Source organism: Eutrigla gurnardus (genome assembly GCF_963514095.1).
Source record: "Eutrigla gurnardus genome assembly, chromosome: 2".
NCBI lineage: Eukaryota > Metazoa > Chordata > Actinopteri > Perciformes > Triglidae > Eutrigla > Eutrigla gurnardus.
The window spans coordinates 4,051,575-4,072,135 of record NC_139916.1 but is presented as its reverse complement, the minus strand read 5'-3'; the positions used below and the strand labels follow the sequence as shown (position 1 = coordinate 4,072,135).

General features: G+C 42.9%; 1 protein-coding gene across 3 annotated transcripts in view; it reads left to right on the top strand.

Annotated features, from left to right (window-relative positions):
- arhgef10la (Rho guanine nucleotide exchange factor (GEF) 10-like a) overlaps nt 1-20,561 on the top strand; it is a 118,799-nt gene that overhangs the window by 71,428 nt on the left and 26,810 nt on the right. For all 3 annotated transcript variants that reach the window (XM_084033308.1, XM_084033310.1, XM_084033309.1), the window contains one exon: nt 7,779-7,900. In XM_084033308.1, coding sequence (XP_083889434.1) covers nt 7,779-7,900 — 122 coding nt within the window. The remainder of the gene's footprint in view (nt 1-7,778; nt 7,901-20,561) is intronic.

The window sequence follows — 20,561 nt, the reverse complement described above, 5'->3', positions numbered from 1 at the left end:
AGTGGCTTTTAACCCTTGAACACTTAAGGTTACAATTAGTAACACCATCACTAACGTTTGGTATATTTTACTATTTTTCGCTCATCAAAATATATTAGTACAACAAAATATTGCAAATGCAAATTGAAGTACTTCCATTTCCCCCTATACATTTACATTTCGGGCATTTAGGAGACGCTTTTGTCCAAAGCGACTTACAATAAGTACATTTGTCGAAAGAAAGAAACCACAACATATCATTGCCGATAAAGCAAGAGCTAAAAAATAGAAACAAGTGTTAGGTCATCGTCTGAGTAAAGTAGTAGCTGTTCAGCAAACATACCTTAAGAACAACAGTGCTATACATGTCTCATAAAACAAAACACAAAAGGTATCACGGGGGGATCCTATAAAAGTCTCTAACATCAGTGAAAAATTAGGGACTTGTTACCGAAAGAGCCCTAGAAATGTAAATAATGGAGACTTGTTCTTTGGTCCACCTGTTCCTGAGACATGTGAGGCTTGTCCCATGAAGGCATTTGTATTTACCTGTCCCTGCCATGTAAAGTCTACCCAAAAAATATATTAATAACCTCTATCAGTGATTTTCAGTGATCGTAATCGATGTCGGAGCCGCTCCGGTGTGGTCAGGCCTTCGGTCGTGGGCCGAGCTCCATTCCCAATAAACATTATTTGTCACTTTTTGCGAGTGCGTGCAATGCTTGGTGACGATGCCCCTCGAAATAGAAAAGTGAGAATCACCCCACGGTGGTGCTCCGCCAAAAGCCCCGGGGTCCATTAATAACCCGGTGTGCCGCTGCATCTTTTATGCTCTCTCCGAGTGGCCCTGCTGCTTCTGAAGGGTCTTCGTGAAAATAGCCAGAAGCATTCCCTAATTAATGGGCTTTTCTCACTGCAGAATTAATTGCTTCCTACCATGCGGCCCCGGCCCTTTCAGACGGGGTTAAGGCTGCAGACTTTGATGGCCCTCACACGGAGAACAAGAGGCCGTCAAATCATGAGAGATTGCTGCCAAGACGTTGGAGACAGAAGCAGAGGAATGAATGTGGGCAAAGGGAGGGAGCGGCTTGTAGGGGCACACGTGTTTGTGTGTTTGTGTGTGTGTGTGTGTGTGTGTGTGTGTGTGTGTGTGTGTGTGTGTGTGTGTGTGTGTGTGTGTGTGTGTGTGTGTGTGTGTGTGTGTGTGTGTGTGTGTGTGGAGGGAGGAGGGAGGAGGGAGGAGGGAGGAGGGGGGTGGTGGTGAAAGGATGATTGAGACAAGCAATCAGTCCCCCTGCAGGGAAAAGAGGGCAGGCAGGGGGCTGTTGCCTGTGGTTACACTGCTAAGTGTGGCAGTCTCTCTCTCTCTCTCTCTCTCTCTCTCTCTCTCTCTCTCTCTCTCTCTCTCTCTCTCTCTCTCTCTCTCTCATGGATCAATAGACGAGTGGAGTGTAGTTTGGAGGTTCTTGCACACACACTCCGACACGCCTTCTTAATCCACTGTGTGATAACCTGAACCACGCCGATGTATACAAGAGGGGAGAATGCAAATAAATAAATAAATAAATAAAATCCAACACGCCGCCCGGACTTCAGCTTCTGCCTTCGTTAGCCTGAAGGATTCAGATCTCCGCCCGCCCGCCCGCCCACCCACTGTGTTGCCTGATTTGTTTGCATCTGTTCAAATTACATTAACTATATGTGTGTGAATGTTATCTTTTTTATTCTTTTTGTGGACTCAGTAAAGAAGCTTCCTTTGATAACACTTTTAATATAACGATTCAACAGAACACCCCCCTCCCCCCCTCTCACAATATAATAAAAAACACACTCTCTGTATGTGCTGGAAGGATTTTCCCTCAGCCCTAAAATTAATCTGTCAGACAGCGAAAGATTATCTCCCCATCTCGTTGTGCTCAAACATGGGAAATGTTTATGATGAGTAAACATTATCACGGATTTAATTAACAGATCCCACACTCTCATTGATCCATGGGAAATATCAATTGCACTGGTGTATTTAATTAGTCTATATCTTTGGCCTTTGTGTCACCGGGGTTGATGGAGCGCCATGCTCTGCAAATTAATCTTCATAAGCAGAAGACTTGAAACAAAAGCCTGATATGAATAAAGAAACTAGAGAAACCAAATCTCCTGCTTGGTTTTACAACGCTGTTGTATGTAGTTTTTGTATGTAGTTGTTGTACAGTAGTTATTGTACAATAGTTGTTGTATAGTTATTGTTATTGTACATATTGATTGTACAGTAGTTATTGTACATATTTATTGTACGTAGTTATTGTACATTAGTTATTGTACAGTAGTTATTGTACGTAGTTATTGTACAGTAGTTATTGTACAGTAGTTATTGTACGTAGTTATTGTACAGTAGCTATTGAACAGTAGTTATTGTACATATTTATTGTACAGTAGCTATTGAACAGTAGTTATTGTACATATTTATTGTACAGTAGTTATTGTACAGTAGTTGTTGTACAGTAGTTATTGTAGAGTAGTTTTTGTACGTAGTTATTGTACATTGTTGTCAGGTTTAGGGAGGTTATGACCCGTAGTCAGCTGATGGATCGGGCGATTACGAAGCCGAGGACAAGTCAGACCAGCAGCCTTCAAAGAATATAGATATCAGACACATTCGGATTAATTCATATCACCAGTATCATTCTGTTATTTGTATGTCTGCAGTATAAAGCGGCTTGTTTTGATAAGTGCTCTATAAATAACCTTTAGTACAATCAACCACACGAGACATGTGAAGATTAAACCTTCATCGCACAACATCGAAGACTAATCGCTTCCAATCTAGCGTGGAGTACTACAATTACCACAGTAAATTAGTATTGTGTTTCCCATCATGCCCTGGGTCTCTCAGTTGGTTGAGTCCCAACTGCGGTGCCTATATGCTCTAAAAACTCACAGCTCACATTCATTTATTTCTTATTTTAAAAAAAGTTTTTGTTTTCGCAAATGTTAGATACCAGAATAATTAGCTTCCGACAATAAATGTACTTCTTTGCTATTTTTTTTATGATGCTTGTGTGTTGTTTTTCTTCGAAAACACCAGTATGTATTTTATTATTAATTAGTTTTTACTATTTTTTCAAGCTAGCTGAGCCACTCCACAGTCTTTGCACAAAGCCGCTGGCGACATTTCTCCCATGTAACCCTTCCATGCGGCAACGCACAGGTTTAATGTAATAACCATGTTTTAAGAGGAACTAAAGGTCGAAGCTAGAAGTGGTTCTATACCTGAGCTCTAAGTGAATAGGGATCTCTAATGGACCTGTACCGGCTTGTTATTCGTTCATCCTGCTGTGAAAAAGCTCCTCTAACTCCATCCTGGTTTTGCTTTTGCTTCTTCCAGGTATTTTCAATAACTTTCTTTATCTGGGTAGAATATTTCCCATAAGGCCTTCTGCATATAGGAGACCTTTATTCCCTGGTCATCACAGTGATGTGCATGACGACACTTTGATATAAATGGTAAATAATGTGAGCCTCCGACTGCATCCGTGGGCTCCAGTCTGCCAAAGAATTTTGTCGGTTCATTGCCAGTTTAATGCTGTATGGATTTTTATGCTATAGATTGTTTCAGTGATGGTATAGAGAGATAATATTTGGCACCATTGCAAAGCAGTTTCAAGTCAAATGGTTTGGTTTTGAATCAGTGAAACTGCAGTAGTTTGAATGTGTTTTTATGAGGTTGTGTGAATCTGTCATTTTCTTTAGCTTGAACTCAAAGCACATTTTCTTTTATATAGTTGACAGGTTTATCAGTGTTTGCCTACGGTTTCCTAGCTTATGAATGAAATCAAGGTTGTGCATTGAATACCATGTTTTTTATGTATTTGATATATTCATATTCCGAGGCCTCTACATTTAATAATAGACCTCCAACACACGAAGTAAGCAGTTCATTGTATTAGTAGTAATAACTTCCGGGTTTTCATTTTCGTCGTCTCCGACCGCCGGCGTTAGTGGCTTTGCTGCAGTTTGCCCCCTGCACCGACACACTTGACACTAATTGGTATATATAGAGAGCAGCAGCAGCAGCAACTCGCATGTCCGAGGACCCTACTTGTAATTGCCGTTAGGAAGCTGACATGAGTGTTTTTTTTTTGTTCTGAGTCCTATTTATGGAAAATCCAATGTGATGTTAATGCAGCATGAGGGGCAGGGGCACTGTACCAGAGGAATCAGAGTAATACAAAATGTTGAACAAACACACAGAGTACAGTTTTATTAATGATATCTTCACTAAAGAATGTAGTATTCATAAAATGTTCAATTACCTTTTTTTTCTTGTACGATTCTATTTTCTGCACAGAAATAAATTGCGTAGACAGTCTGGTGTTGTACACATGAGTCACAAACACAGACACACACACACACACACACACACAAAGTTGTGTTTTGACAAATTACTGTGAAAATCATGTACCCACAGAAATGGCAGTTCTCTGTAGAAGAGGTTGTGTTTTCCCGTGTACGTATTTTGTAAATGAAGGTGCGTGTGTGTGTGTGTGTGTGTGTGTGTGTGTGTGTGTGTGTGTGTGTGTGTGTGTGTGTGTAGGTGAGTGACCTCCGTGTCCCCATTGGTTGCCGTTTTCGATTTAGGCCGGCGCTTATCATTTGTTCCCCATTATTCATCATCATTAGTACATCGGACGGAAGGTTAAGGCTAATTTGTGTTCTCTCACATCAACTTTCTCTCCCCGTCTGTCTCTCTCTCTCTCTCTCTCTCTCTCTCTCTCTCTCTCTCTCTCTCTCTCTCTCTCTCTCTTCATTTTTTTCTTCCTGACATATCCACTAAAGAGAAGTCAGCAAACGCAAACAGAAAACATTATTAATGCTGATCCCGTAATTGGCCGAAGAGAGTTGATGATTACTCTGCGGTGGAAGTCGACCACGGGACTTTGATTTCCCCCAAAGTCTGATGTTCTTCATTCACAAATGTTGGAATGATAAAGTTTTTTTTTTTTTTTTTAAATAAAATGTTTTGGGATCATTGGGTGCTCAGCACCCCTAAAGCTCTGATCCTAGAATCACCCCTGGTTAAGTCCATGGAAGTAAAATAGAAGTAGGCGGGACTTCCCCTTCCCAATCATAGTAGCAGGACAACCATTTTTATTTGCACCATGGTCATTATGACTGAAGCTAGCTAAGAAACTTGCTTTGTCCACACACTCGAGGAAAGCACGTTGTCATCGCTCCACAGGTGACGACTTTATTCAGCTTATTATCTGTACCCTTTGTAGCAATAACGCAGGCTGCTAACTAGAGGACAGCTGGCTACTTAGCTAGACTGCTAAGTCCACCGTGCTTTCATGCTACACTGGTTACAGAACATGAGGCAGACAGCAGGCTGCACTGGGACTACTGGTCCTCCTGCCTCACTGCTGTGGGTGAAAGGACAAGCTACATAGCTCCAGACCCATTAACGTGTGTCGTCGTCATAACAAACAACAGCAGAGTAAAATAACCACCTTCTACCAGGGCCGACTCTAGCCATTTTGGTGCCCTAGGCGAAATTATGATTGGGTGCCCCGCCCCCACTCCTCTTTGTCTTTAAAAAAACATCAGACACCACAATAGTTTGGTTGTCTTATTTTTTATACATACAATTAGTTCTCAAACAAACAAATATATTACAGTGATGCTCTTTTTAAATGAATAGATCTGATCTGATATGACTAACTCCATCCTCTCCACCTCAGACAGACTCGGAGGGTTTATAGGTGCTGCATGATCGACTCACTCTCTTTAGAATTATGTTCCAGTTGAACATAACTGGAACAACTTTCAGCTGTCTGGAAGTTGTAAAGTAGCAGCACTGTATGTTGGTTGTTCCTTCACCCTCAGGCATATCCAAGCACACATACAAATATAGATATCATTAAGTAACAGTGATTCATAGATTACCACAGATCAGATAAACACAAGTGAAAAAACGTAAATCTACCTTTTAAAATGATTTTTTTGATGGGAATAAGTCATTCTAGCTTTGATGTGTATCAACTTGAATAAGATGGTTGCAGTCTAATATTAATTATGTGTCTGGCCTTATTGACGTTAGTAATATAAATAGCTGTAACATACAGGCTGTATTGCAGGCTTTGTATCACTGGATGTTTCTTGTTAAACATTCATTACACGTTCCACCGCTGCATTAAAGCCTTTGTGTCATTCTACTTCATATAAAGTAGTACTGCACAAATACACTTTATTTCATGCGACATATATTTATTTGTAATAAGGTGTAACTGTGACTTTCAATCATAATGACAATATAGTGTTACACAGAGACCACGTGGCTGAACTTGCATGTTTCAGAGTGGTGTATTTCATTCCTTCCAAGTGAGAGTGCGCGAAACGGGAATCCTACCCACCAGCAGTTTATTCCACATCATGTTGTCAACAGTTCAAGGGGCACAATATGCTATTATTGTTTGAAGTAATGTTGTGTTGATTATGTTGTTATGGTAACCATAGTTAATGCAATAATACTAATGACATATTTCACTTCATTGTACCAGAGAATAGTTGTGTATTTATGTTATAAGAAAGTCTTTATTTACCCAGTAGTCAACAAAGCTAATACACATCATAAAATAAATAATAATAATAATAAAAAAAACACCACCAGAGGGTATATTAAGTTTAATAGATTTTTTTTTATATATATTTTGACCCTGGGTCAATGTCACCATGCAGATAGTTCCTGTTTTATTCAAAGATGCTTTGAATACATCGATGATGAATGGATAAGAATTCATTTAAAGTTCATAGCGCTCAAACGATTGAAAAAGAAAGTGTGAACACACACACACACACACACACACTGAAAGATACATCTTTCATATATAAAAAGACCCAACACGACCAATGTTGTTCGTTCCGTCCTTGATCTTCTCGCTCTGCATAAAAAACGTTTTGTCATTTATTCAGCTGTACTCGGGCTTTGAATGTGACGAGGCTCCTGCTCCACTCTGATCTCCTGTTTGTAAACTGTCACGTTTATGTTAGTGGCACTTGTTAAAAGGTGTAAAGCACACATTCTGAAAAAGTGTAGCTACTTTTTTTAGTTCATTGTTCTTGTAGGCGTGAGGACATAATCCAAAAAAAAAAAAAAAACAGGAATAAAAGACACTTTTATAACCTCGGTTACTGTCTGTCAGTCAAACTCCTCTATTGAGCCTTCAGGAGTTCTCCTTACCTGTTTACAGGTGAAGTAATACTCCCATCACACAAACTTCACTTTCACTGCAGCACAATGAGTCCCATGCATCTGTGAGGAAGCTCGGAGGCAGACGACGGCCATTAAGTGTAACGTACGGGTAACAAACCGGGAATTTTAGCAAGCTGTTGAATTTCACGCACAATTTAGTTTCTGTAAATTGAAATTCATGATAACCAAATTACATAATGGGAGGTCTTCTGGCAAGATCTGTCAGACGGTGCACCTGTTGGACGGCTCAGAGCTACGGTGCGCCACGCCAGGCAAAATCCATTATTATAACTCAAATCCAGCAGTTGCATTTTTTTGCCTGCTGGGACCGACTCTCACTGTTGATTAAGTGCAGGTTTAATCACTGCCGAGGCCCCTCCGTGTTGGCGGTACCTGGCCTCGCTGCTACAACGGGGGAATAACACCAACCGTGTTACATACCCGAGGTTGCAAAATGTCGAGCTGGTTTCTGTTTTGCGTTTGTTTTGACGAAGCTGGAAAGAGATTTATTGTAACTTGGGGTCACAACAATAAAGTTTTTCTGTTGTTGCAGGAGAGGAGAACTCGCCGGGCTGGTTGTGTGGCGAGGACGAAGGGAAGGCCATGGCCCCGTTTTGGTGTCCGCTGCTCGCCTGTCACATGCCGGTGTTTGCAACAAAGTCACCAGAGAGAAAGGTAATTAATGATATCAACTCCCAAAACATAAGTACACTGCTGCCCATAAAGTTGGAATATTCTGTTTATTAATCCTATTGAAATGCATCAGTCATCACTTTTGACCAGGTGCAATAATTTACATTATGTGTCACAATCACTCAGGTGAAATTAATTCATGCATAACATTTGTTTGGCGCTTTAAAAGACAAGACATTTGCAAATTATTCCAATGTTATGGGTGACCCTGTACAATTATATGTTTTAAAAAAGGAAAAACGTCTGCATGTCATGTGTTAATACAACTGGTGCTTCATTTAAACCTCATTGTGGATGATATGGATACATTTGAATTCATCATTTTATGTAATTTAATATTGCAAATACAGAAATTCTAATACATGTAGTAGAAAAACACTAATAATATAAAACAACTACATATAAATGTTTGTGAATGAAATGCATGACAAATCAAAGTACTTAATCACATTTAATCCTGCACATGAAGGTAGTTACCTCAGTCTAATGAACGCTATGGAAAAAAACCTCTGATCATTTTTGGCACGCCCTATCTAGTCACATCATAAAGTAATAAAGGAAATGGGAAAATTACACTCTAAAATATTCTAAATATAAAAAGCTGCAAATAAACTATATATTGATTGATGACTTACAGAAGCACTTAGCATAATGAATAATGGAAGCAATTCTTCTTTTTTTTAATGCTCTCGCTGTTATCAGTGTAATTGGCTGCCCAACAATAACACTTAATATTATTACTAATAATAACAAATGAAGTATTTAATGATCAACGATGGAATGGGGGACTTTTTTTTCACATTATTGTTTGTCAGTTTTTGAAAAAGTTTGCAAATTGCTGCGTCTTTTCTGAGCCGAGCCGAGTGTCGACGTTGGAGAAGCAAAGTGCTTCCCCGTTGGCTCGATCTGTCAGAGCCGTTTCACTTCCACCGACGCTAAGTTCTGCTCTTAAGCAGCCATTAGTCCATCGTGGTGGTGGAAGCTTTATTTTAAGATTTTGTCGAAAAGAGATCATAGTGCCATTTAACACAGCCGTTTCCCATTGAAGGCAATCAAAGCCCACTTGTCTCGCCCTAACAGCTAAAAATACATTGTCTCAGCGATGATCTCACTCAAAAATACCTCCACTGTTGGAATTACAAGGTGACACGAGAGCTCCCCCCCCTTTAAGATGCTGGCGGAAGAATTCCGATCAATACAAGCTGTTAAGACCTAGAAGCCTCCGATAGATCAAATGGTCAGCACAGGTGAGAGATGGACTAAAAGGGGTTTAGGAGTCAGTGGAAATGGTATGAAATCAATTTGCCGGGCTGAAAGATGATATTTCCGACCACATTTCCTATCGCTATAATGCGGTTATGGGTCTTACCGAGGAAGGTGGTGTGTGTGTGTGTGTGTTGGGGGGGGGGGGGGGGGGAGCCAGCCAAATTACCATGGCCACTGAGGGAGGATGTTATAAAGTGATCATGCAATTATCTTAATGGCTGTGGGACACCCAAGCATGAATCAATGTTCCAACATTAGATTAAGACCTCTACGCCGACGCATAGTCCGCTGGCCAAGTGGACGAGATGGGAAGGTCAGGTGAAGCAGCAGCTGGAAATGAGGAAAGTGTAACTTTGACAGGGTAGAGGGGATGGGGTGTGGGGGGGGATTTCCCAAAAGATCTCGCCGCCGTTCCCGAGTTTTTCCTGCCAAAAGTGTGTTACACCTGGCTGCAAGCGGAGCCAAGTCAATTAATGCATTTGGAGCCGGTGGGACCGCCGGCCGTCTCCGAGGATCGCCTCGCATTCTCCCCATCTCGCACAAACAAATGAAGCAGCTGAGCACGCCAGCCGCGGTCAGCAGCCAATACGGTTCACCGTGAAGTCGTTTTTTTTTTTTTTCCCTTTTTCTGAGAGCTGCTATCAAATGGAGGAAGTATGTTCTGCTTTAAAGACGCGTGGCGGTCGCTCGCGTTATTAAGGCTAAAGTGAGATTAAGTGGGGGAAACGTTTCATGCTTGCATTGCTGTGTGTGCAAGTATGTATTCATGGAAGTTTTCCTCATTGCGTATATGTCTATATATATATAAGTATATATGATTGACTATATGCTGCAGCTGTGCACTGCTGTGCATGACAAGAGTGGATGTGTGAGAGGAATGGGAGCCTAGGTATCAGAAAGCTGAGGAGGTAAGCAGTCGTATTTCTTTCCCTTCTCTGACTAAAGAGAAGGTAGCATTAAATGGAGTGACTTTAAGTCCTTCATGCAGAGCAGACTGTGATTAGGGGCTTAACTCAGCAGCAGCCCCCTCTCCCCTCGCCGTGTCTCCATCTTTGCCTCAGCCACTGCCTCCGGGAACACCAACGCCTCTCTGTGCCAAAGCTCCGCGGCATCTCTTTCTCCGGCTCTCGCAGCTTCTCTTGGCAGTCTTGAGTTACAGTGAGCAGAAAAGGGATGAAGAAAAGGAGGCAAGAAGAAAAAAAAAGGAAATCCCAGATTAAAAGAGATGTGGCCGAAGGGGCCGAAGCCATTTCCTTCAGTAAATAAAGTTTTAAAGCAGCGTAGCATGAGCAACACGTACAGGTCACCTAAGGGAGCTCAACCCCACCGCTGGCTGTGTTCAGCACCGGCATCCCCCCCCCACCACCGGTCCACTCGGTGGGAAGCTGGAGAGGGATACTGGGGTGAACTCGTTAGGCACCTTGAGATAAACCTTATCACAAGTCTGCTGAGTGAGTACGGCGGGCGCAGACGGACTCTTCTCAATTTATCTCTTTCATTTTCCCCCTCTTTCTCTTTCCCATCTCTCTCTCTCAGACGCTATCTCGCTTATTAGACAAACCACATTCTGATGGTCCTCGTTGGTTAAACAGTCGGGGCACGCTCCGTTTCCTTGCCCTCGCTGCCATTTTGAAAGAGGAAACGGAGCAGCCCAAAGGGAGTCGGGTTAAGGGGATTAATAGGAGATACTATAGCAGAATGGGTAACTGTTGAACCAGATTCCTCTCAAGGAGAATCAGCGGAAACGATGAATGGATCAGATCTTACTAGGGGTGAGTATTGGCAACCTCACGATACTTTGGTCACGACACTATACGTATCACGATACTATACGTATCACGATATCACGGTATTGTGATATAAATAAAGATGAAAACGCAAGTACCTGTATATGTACATCAGATGATATTGATCAGAGGACAAATTGAGTCAAAACTATTTCATTCAAAACAGCCTCTCCATTTTATTAAGTCACATGAAAGCCTTTAAAACAGTTTGAATATTAGTGTGGTGTTTTCAAGGTTTAAAAAGTGCTTGGATGTAGAATAAAGGTCTTGAAATGTGTGTTGTATGTGATGACATATAGAACAGAGAAAAGAAGATCTCCATATTTGAGGGACTGAAAACAGCATTTTCTGACATTTCTGCATGAAAAATGACTTTTGATGATGAACAGATGATGAAAATAGTTGGTGATTATATTTCTGTGGATCTGTTAGTGGAATTAGTTTTCCTTTCATTTGTGGTCCTTCTGTAAAAAGCTGTCTCCAAACATCATGTTGGTTGTTTAGAGGACAATAACATCTCATTTAATGTGATGAACAAGTGACATAATAAGTAGACTGAATACTGACCATTGGATTGATACAAAGATGGAGTTTACCACAGCTGGAAGGGGCTGGAAAAGCATGGAAATGCACCTTGAAATCTTTGAAAAATCGGATGGTGTTAGTGAATGAAACTTAATGGCTCCAACTTCCTCCCTTTCTCCGAAGGACACATTCTTGTGCGCTGTATGTCTCTATAAGCGCTCGTTCAACAAACCCTTGAAGATGATCAATGCCTGCTTCCCGTCCCGATCCAAGCACTCTCAAAGCGCTGCATATGCATACTGTATGTGCAGCAGTTTATATTGAAGGGGGGGCACGGTTCAGGAATCCCCCTTGGCCGGCATAATGATTCACAAACGCCTTCATATCTCCTCCAGTAGGGAAGGCACCTCTTCCTCTGCAAAACTCTAAAAGGTTCTTAAAGATCCGAGGCTACAAAGACTTTTCCGAAATCGTAAAGGGACATGTTTCCAGACTCCGTTTATTAGGCATTAGGCTAGGACAGGGTTGAGGATGCTGCTATGCCAGAGCTCTTATAATACCTTGGGGGATTTCATCATGTATGCTTTGAAGTGAGTAATGACAAACTGGAAAAGGGGTTTGGGCTGCATCAGGGTTAGCTTCCTTTTCTCTTTTCCTGAGAGGATTAGCTTCTGTGTCTCAGCTCAGGAAGAAAAAAACCCTGCAAAGCCTGGTCACATCTCAACCCCTCATACGCTCCTCTAGTTTACGCAGATTGCCATTATTATTTATTTATGCACTTGTGGGTGTCTTCTTCAATTTTTGTTTGGGGCGTAGGTGTGATTCCATCAAAACGTGTTGTATAGGTCATCACTTCTGTCATACGTGCTGTGTCACCGGGGGTCCGGGCTTGTTTACTCAGAGTGGCCGGTTGCTTTCTACAGCCAATACGAAGGAAAGGTGTGTGTGTGTGTGTGTCCTGTAACAGCGTGAAAAAAGGTGGCCTTTTCCCTTCCTGGTGATTTCTTTCTAGTTCTTTATTCTAATTTCCTTTAGGTAAAAGACATCCGAGTTGACACCTTACACAATGCCTCTTCCTGAAGGTCGTTTCCCTGCCTTTCAGAGAAGCAGATATCAGCCGCCTCTCTCTGATTTGTCGAGAGCAGATGCCACAGCATGGATTAAAATCTCCTTCTAAACCACGCAAGGCACAAGCCTCCCTTTCCTCACGCCGCAGTAATATCCTCCTCACGAAACAGGAAAAACACAAACAGCGGGACGCACCTGTGCTCCAGACTGTTTGGGAGGGAGCACACTGTTCTCTCCGAGACCCGAGCCTCTTCGAGACCCCTTCTTCTTCCCCCCCTGTGTGAACTGATTAGACGTCTTTTCTGTCATCGTCAGTGTCCCATGCATCACCATGATGACCCATGATGCCGACTGTGCCACGCTCTGTTCCTGTATTGTTCTAATGTTTTTCTCAGAGCCTGATGTGGCTGCTGGTGCGCCGAGGTGTGCTCTGCAATATTAAATTCATAGATACTAACACGTTTCCAGGTGCTGTAAAATTGCTCTGATGGCTTCTTGCAAGGCTCTCTCTCCGCAGAGATGCTGTGGAATTCAGTATAACATATCTCCTGATCGATTTTTATTTGATGAACTGTGTTCGCTGAAAATGCACTCAGACCTGCACTTAGCTCAAAACTCAGGTTGTACAGTTTTGGAGCCGCTCTCCGTAAACATGTTTCTCCACCGCCGCCGCCGCTGCTCAATCGGAGCGGAAAGATGAGCTTTCGGCGTGCAGAATATGAGAATGAAAGAGTGGAAGTGCCGATTTAATTTCTACTCCAGCAAAAAAAGAAAAACGAAACTCCAGACACACCAAAAACGTGTCACTGTCACAAAATAGAGGGGGCCCGAGACAGCTCCCACAGGCTCTGACTGCTTAACACTCCCAATCAAAGGGGGACCTCACGCTGGGGTCAGGGCACAAGTCAAACTTTGGCATTCGCAGACACCAACTCTGGGAGAGTTGTGACAGTTTCCAACCTCTTGGCTAATGTACCAGGAGTGTAGAGAGGTCAGGCTTTCTTTTTTTGTAGATCTGAATCTCCACTCTGCTCGGACTAAAAACCATCAGCAGTCAGCTGCTTTTTTTTAAACTCAAGTGATGGTTATGAGGTCCACTGCCAGCTGTGTCCCGTGTCAGCAGGAAACAGAGATGCAAGAAAAACCACAGAGGCAGCGATGCAGCTGTGGTGGGTGGGCACTCCCGGTGTAAATCTCCACCGACATGCTGTTAATAACAGGAGGTGGCCGTAGAGGGGATTTCATTTTCATGAGCACCTGTGAAATAACGGCGAAGACGAGAATATTCACACACACATGCCCCGCTTCTCTTTGAATTTCTTTTTGAACACATTTTTTGGAAGTGCCTTGAAGTTTGAATTGATAGTGATTGATGCTGGTACTGTAAAATCAATTCATATTTCTCCAATTAGTTAGTTAATTTAAAAAAATTAAAGTTCAGTGCCAGCCTTAATATTCAGTGCCAGCCTGTAATACGGAATTACAATTTTTTAAATCTAACACTAAAAAAAATAATGTTCATATTAAATTAATTGAGTGTTAAGAGCATAGTCTGGTGGTTTGGGGGATTGGCCTTTTGGTGTTTGCCATCTTGGATTTTTGCAACCAGAAGTGACACGAGATGGTGGAGCCAAATATGAATGCTGAATAAATATTTGTAGTCCACCAACATGTTACAATTAGGTTTCATGTTGTGAAAACACACTATAAAAGGTAAAAAGGTTGTAGGACAAAAACACAGAAAGACAGGACAAAGCCATGGTAGTGACCCGTCAGAAAGTAGCCATGCCCCAAATGATACCCTGCTTTATCATCTATCTGACTCTAAATGGACCATACATTACTAAATGTTAACAATGTTTACAGAGATAATGAATCAAGTGAGAAGTAGGGTCATTTTCTCACTTTAATATGGTCAGACTTCTTTTTGCAACCAGAGGACTCGCCCCCTGCTGTTTATTAGAAAGAATGCAGGTTTAAGGCACTTTAGCATTGGCTTCACTTTTCAGAACTGGAGTTTGCCTCCTGGGCCAGAGCTAGCTTATTGTTTTTTATCTTATAATGCGGAGTCAAAATACGTTTTGGAGGATGTCACTCATTGCACGAGAGTACAAAGGCGTTATATTGCCTGTCAACAGTTGCAGCCATCTTCCCACTACACGTATTGGCCAGGACAGCAGGTACTGGTTGTGCTGCCTGAGGTGTGTTGAAATAAATAGTGCAAACACCCAAGAGACCGCGTTAGCATCGGCATGCTAATGTCATCATTGCATCCTAAGCTTTTAATTAATTTACTAAACAGCTGGAACAGGGATGATGAAAACTATTTGCGACTCTACTGTAATGACGGGATCACGGTGGGCTTTTTAAAAACTCACACGGTGCACTAAAGAGATTAATTTACTGCATGTAAGTTCAATTGTCTTACTTAACTGACATCACAGCGTAGTTGCATGCTTTTCCTCTCCCTCCCATCATTCCGTTCCCTGCCAACAGAGGGCAGTGCAGTGCCTGTATAAGGCGAGACACACCCACTGCTTGACAGCGAGGTCATTTGCAAAGGGCCTGATCTGTCGCCGTGACAGTTAACATACTAATTACAGGGAATCACAGACGCTCCAGCGATGCCTCGGAGTCGAGTCCTCCTTCTCGAGGCCCTGGGTTCCTCTCTGCTCGCTCTGTACTTGTCAAGATAGCACGCAGGAACAAATTATGCAGCCAGAAGGGAAATCCTGCAGATCTGCTAAATGTGCTAATTCGGTCACATTCTTCCTCTGCATCAATGTGGAGGGGGACGATAGGGCGAAAAACTGCATCAATTCAAAAAAGGGGGGGAGGAAAAAAAAGGGGAAGAAAGCTCGGTCTCCCTCTTTGATTTTTCCTATTGTGGCAAAACCAATCCTTTCTGTTGCAGTGATACGTTGCTCCTTATTCGCCGCTCTGCTAATTAGTCTCCCCGCTACACTTGCTTTCAAGATGTGGACAACCACCGCTCTGAATGCTGCTTAATTTACTGTTGTTGGCCAAGCGCCGAGAGATTTAAGAACAGGTTGTCTTTACCTCCTGCTCTCTTTTTTAAGTAAACCGGGAACCTTTTTCATGTGATTCAGGACAAGTGTTTTCACTCAATTTAATTGCTGTTTTAATGAATTTTTTTTTTTACTTTAAATATGCTGTCAATAAATAAATCATGGATAGAAAAGACGTGATTTTGAAATGATCAAAATACAGGCAAGTGTGCTGGTTGAACAATTAGATCACGATTTGTGAGGCAGTTTTGAGATTTTTTTGTAGCGTTCGTCTCATGTGATGCCAAACAGGCCGCCACAGAATTAGGATCCAAGGATTGCAGAAGGGGGGGGGGGGGGGGGGGGGGATTCAGGAAGAGGCATCCTTGATGTGCAGAGCTTCCTTTTGGCTAAAAAGTAGCTGCAGCCACCACATGGTTAGGACTGAGCTGGCTCCGCCGCTCCATTTTGTTCTGCGTTTCCTGCCATCTGATAATGGATTAGATGCCTTGTCCACTCTCGTGCCCGGGCTTTTTCACCCAGTACCCCCTTGTGTTGACAAAACAGTTGTTTGGAGATGCTTTTAAAGATCGCTCTTCCAAAAGATGGCTCTATGTGGACGTCATGGGCGAGAAACGGAAGAGAAGATAGAGGAAGTGATCGACTAACACAGAAGTTTTTGGCCCGTAGTCCTTTTTTTGAACCCATTAATGCAGGGGCAGCACGCGGCTTTCATCCAGAGTTGGAACTGCCATGGCCGCGGGACACAGCAGTGTGTGTGCATGTGTGTGTGTGTAGAAGGGGGCATAGCGACACAGTGAATTTGCATCACATTTGTCGGGGCGTGTTGCAGTCGTTCAGTGAAGGACACGAGGAAGGGAATCTCGGTCGAGTCATGAATACCAGTTTGTGATGTCCTACCAAAGTCAGCGATATGCAAAGACCGCTCTCCAACTTCATCCCACTTATTGCCGATATGATCTGTGGCGTAGCCGGCGGGGGAACAGAGACTCGTTACTGTACGGACGGCAGTTATTAAATTGGGCCTGAGCCGTTTTTTTAATAATAAGCCGATAGCCATGCTGGTTTTTTCGCCTCGAGTCTCAACCACCTCCAAAGAAAAAGGCCTGACGCCGGTCTACTCAGCCGTCTCGTACACACGGTTTAATCTTATTGTCTTCCAATGACTTTGAATATTCCCAACGCAGCGCCGGCCTGCCAGCACAGCAGGTGGTTGGCCCCTTTGATCAGCGGCAGGAGATGCGGGAGGAATTTCAAATGGCCGGGTGACATCGAGCTCATAAAATCATAACGTGGAGAGCAAGCCCCAACTTTGATCCTGTTGTCCTTCTGTATTAGCTTCATTAATACACTGTGATGGATTGGAAAACAGATAATGAGCAAACGATGTCTGCTTGTGTCACGAGTGTGTGTGTGTGTACATACACTCAGTTATCAGCTGTATGATCATGTTTGTGGTGACGTTGTTCTACACTGTTGCTCATAAGGTTGGAATATTTTGTTTTCAGAATATTGGTGTCTCAGATGAGCCCTGATGAAAAATAGGATTTTCATACACATTTAGGGTAAAAGAACATAAACGTATAGGTTGGACGATCAAACAAAGAAGTAAATAAACATATATGCTCCCAAATGTGCACCGTTTATTTGATTACCCCTCCAAAATGTAAAAAAATGTGTACATTTTATTTCATATCATGTTGTTTAAAAAAACACAATTTAAGGCTTCGTCTTTGATATCAGGAATAACCTCCATGCAACGCCACACCCTTCAGTGAAATAACGATGATGCAAGCGTCCATAGTCCTCATTTATGACTCACCATCGAGCAGCGGCTTCCAGACGTTCTGATTGGATGAAGAACCACAGTCATACTTTTAGAGGACCCTTGTGCTGCCCGACAATTTAATGAAATCATTTCCTCACAAGGTCTCATTTTTAGAGGAACTCGCCTGTTGTTGAGCCCGGTGTGTTGACCCTGTGACCCCGGTATCATGTGTTCCCCCCACACAGATGAAATCCTGGTGTCTCTGGTGATCCTTTCATTTGTAGTTACACCGGTCTCATTTGTAGTTACACCGGTCTCATTTGTTCTTCCAGATTTCACGATCTGTTTTTCAGTTTTCACGTGGCATATATTTTGCAGTTACACATTTGACAACACTTTCATCCTATTTCTGTTGTGTTTTTTTGCTTTTAACTGTCAGTTTTATCGTTTTTGTTGTTTGCTTGATGACTCTTCTCTTCAGTCTCTGTAACTATAACACGTAAGAAATCAAAGGAGGGAAGTAGGAAGGGTTTTTACTTTCTTCCTTGCCATCCAAAATCAAAAAGATATGGATGTGCATATTAGCAGCTTGAAGAGAATTTTAAGTGTAAGGTCATTAATCAGTTATTAAGGCCAGCTGCTGTTTTAAGTACCGCGTTAGATGTTGAGCATTTAGAGCAGCGCACGCTATAAACTTATTAAAAAGGTCAAATCGAGACAAAACGTGGTCAACAAACTTCTATTTTATGCTCTCCATCAGAGCTCGCCTCTTTGATAGATTCGGCGGGCAACTTTGCAAACAACTCCCATGTTGCCAGCTTGTTTAGTGTGCATCACCTGTAGCAGCGCTCTGGATGTAGGTAATTTCAGGTTGACTGGCATCCCGCTCCGTGTCCTGTCCCGCCTGCAGCCTCGGGCAGTCTGGCTGCAGTGGGAGGGAGCGCCAGCACCAGTCAATTACCAGTTAATAAACAGAGGAACTTTTCTATTAGTGCTTGTTAGTGCGTGGAAAAGATTGTTGGTATGTGGAATTGGGGGAAGGCACTGTGACTATGGAATTACAAAAAAAAAAGAAGTTTTTTTTCCCTCCTGGGTTTAATATACAGCACCCAGTTCTCTCCTCGCTATATATGGAGATAATATTTTTTTTATTTGATTTTCAGCTGGCTTTACAGTGCAGTATATCGTATTTGAAAACCTATTTCTTTTTTTTTTGGACAGAAATGTGTGCTCATGAGTTTCCCCTCCTAATGCAGTTTCATACGACTATAGAGAACGCTTTCCAATAAAGGGAATCCATTACATAAGCATGGCGGAGGGCAAACAATGCAAAGCTGGCTGCAGTGTGTGTCTTGTCATTGATAATATTACGGGCCCCTGGTGAATATGATGCATGGATGCTGTTTGGTTAGCGGTTGTCACCCCCCCTCCCCCCTCACACACATATTGGAGAGCAGATTTCACGGTGCTTGCAGAGGAGTGTTGCTGTGAGGGAAATCAGTGCACCTGGGTAGCCTTGGGAGGTAAAACAACATTAATTGGATTTGGGGAAGTCATCCTCACCCGACGGGACGCCGACGTCCTGACAAGCCAAAAGCATGAATCATTAAAACCCGACCCTGTCATATTAAACCACTACCAATAACTTCGTAACGTTTGTCGACACAGAGCTGCGGTGGCCTCATTACATTTCACATTTATCTTCCAGGAAAAAGCGATGGATGTTCCTCTGCTTAACCATTGCCACCTGGAACCAGCATATGGGCTGGCGCCCTCTTGGGGTAATGGGTGGGGCGGACTCTCCGATGAACCATTGGGTCATTGGTAACCAGCAGCTGGGAGGCCGCCCTCTCATCACATCAACAAATCTCGCCTTAATTAGCTCACCTGCCCGTTTCCTCCCTTTTTTCCTCCCCGCGCTCCCCAAAGTCCTCCATCATACCTTCAGCTGGCTCCCCTTCCTCTCTCTCATCCAGCCTCCACACCTGGGGATATCTCCATCTTACTTCACACACACACACACACACACACACACACACACACACACACACACGAAGTGCGATAAACAGCACCGACAATGACTTGAAGAAAGCTGTGTATGTCATTGATTTCTAAATAGCGCCTCGGCGATACCGTGTTAACATGTGGATCGCCACTGAGATGATCATCGTACTTCCTTTGTGTCCGTCTAAATCATCTTCCACATTCACAGGTACAAATGATCCACACAGGCTGCTCTCTTATCTTCACCCCGGCCTCTTTTCCATTGGCTGTTTAAAGAAAAGGTTCAATAAGTGCACCAGTGGTTTGCCGTATTGATCAGAGTCAGGCTGCACTTATCCATCCTCGCCACAGTGTCCTCGTGTACCTCGAGCCCAGTGAGCCAAAAAATCTCCCTTAAAAACAGTCTGTTTAATTCCGACTTGATAATATGGAAATCGAGCTTCATTATAATTATTGCAACGAGACAGTGTGGAGTTAAATAATTGTCCTGTATGGAAAGAAAAGCGCTGTTTAACATTTTCATGAATAATAGGGTGCCATTAGCAAATATCTCACTCACATAATATTTCAAAATGAATTTTTTTCCCTCTTTATACCCACATCAAAATGTTTCAAATGGTAGATATCTCATTAAAGAACAAGCCTTCCTCATTTCCACATGAATGCACATTCCCCCCCGCGTTTGAATACCTTATGAAGTCGCGATGGCGGCGAGGACGTACTTTGCCAGACTGACTCCAGGGAGCGCTAACATATAAAGCAATCTAGCTTTAGGAAGATTGGCCTACAATGCTCGCCGCTCTCAGGTGACTGATAAGATGCAGTCCAGCATCGAGCCCGCCGGCGCTACCGTCCGTCCCGCTGGTCCCCCGCCGCCGCCGCTCTCTCTTCACCGTGGGGTCCTCCATATGGACACTATTATGGCTGTCTCTTAATTACCAATCAGAAAACAAAACATTTCTCTGCTCTTGACGGAGGGCTGGCAGACGGAGAGAGAAAAGACAGAAAATAAGAGTGAAAGATGGGAATGAGGAATGGGAAAGTGGGACTGAGAGATTGATAGAGAGGACGAGCCACACATCTGTGTTGTGAATTTGAATAGATGAAGACGAGGGGTGGGGGGCGGGTGACCGGTATTGAGTGTTTACAACCACATACAACAGGAGAGAAAAGGGGGCGGGTCCTCGCCAGGAGAG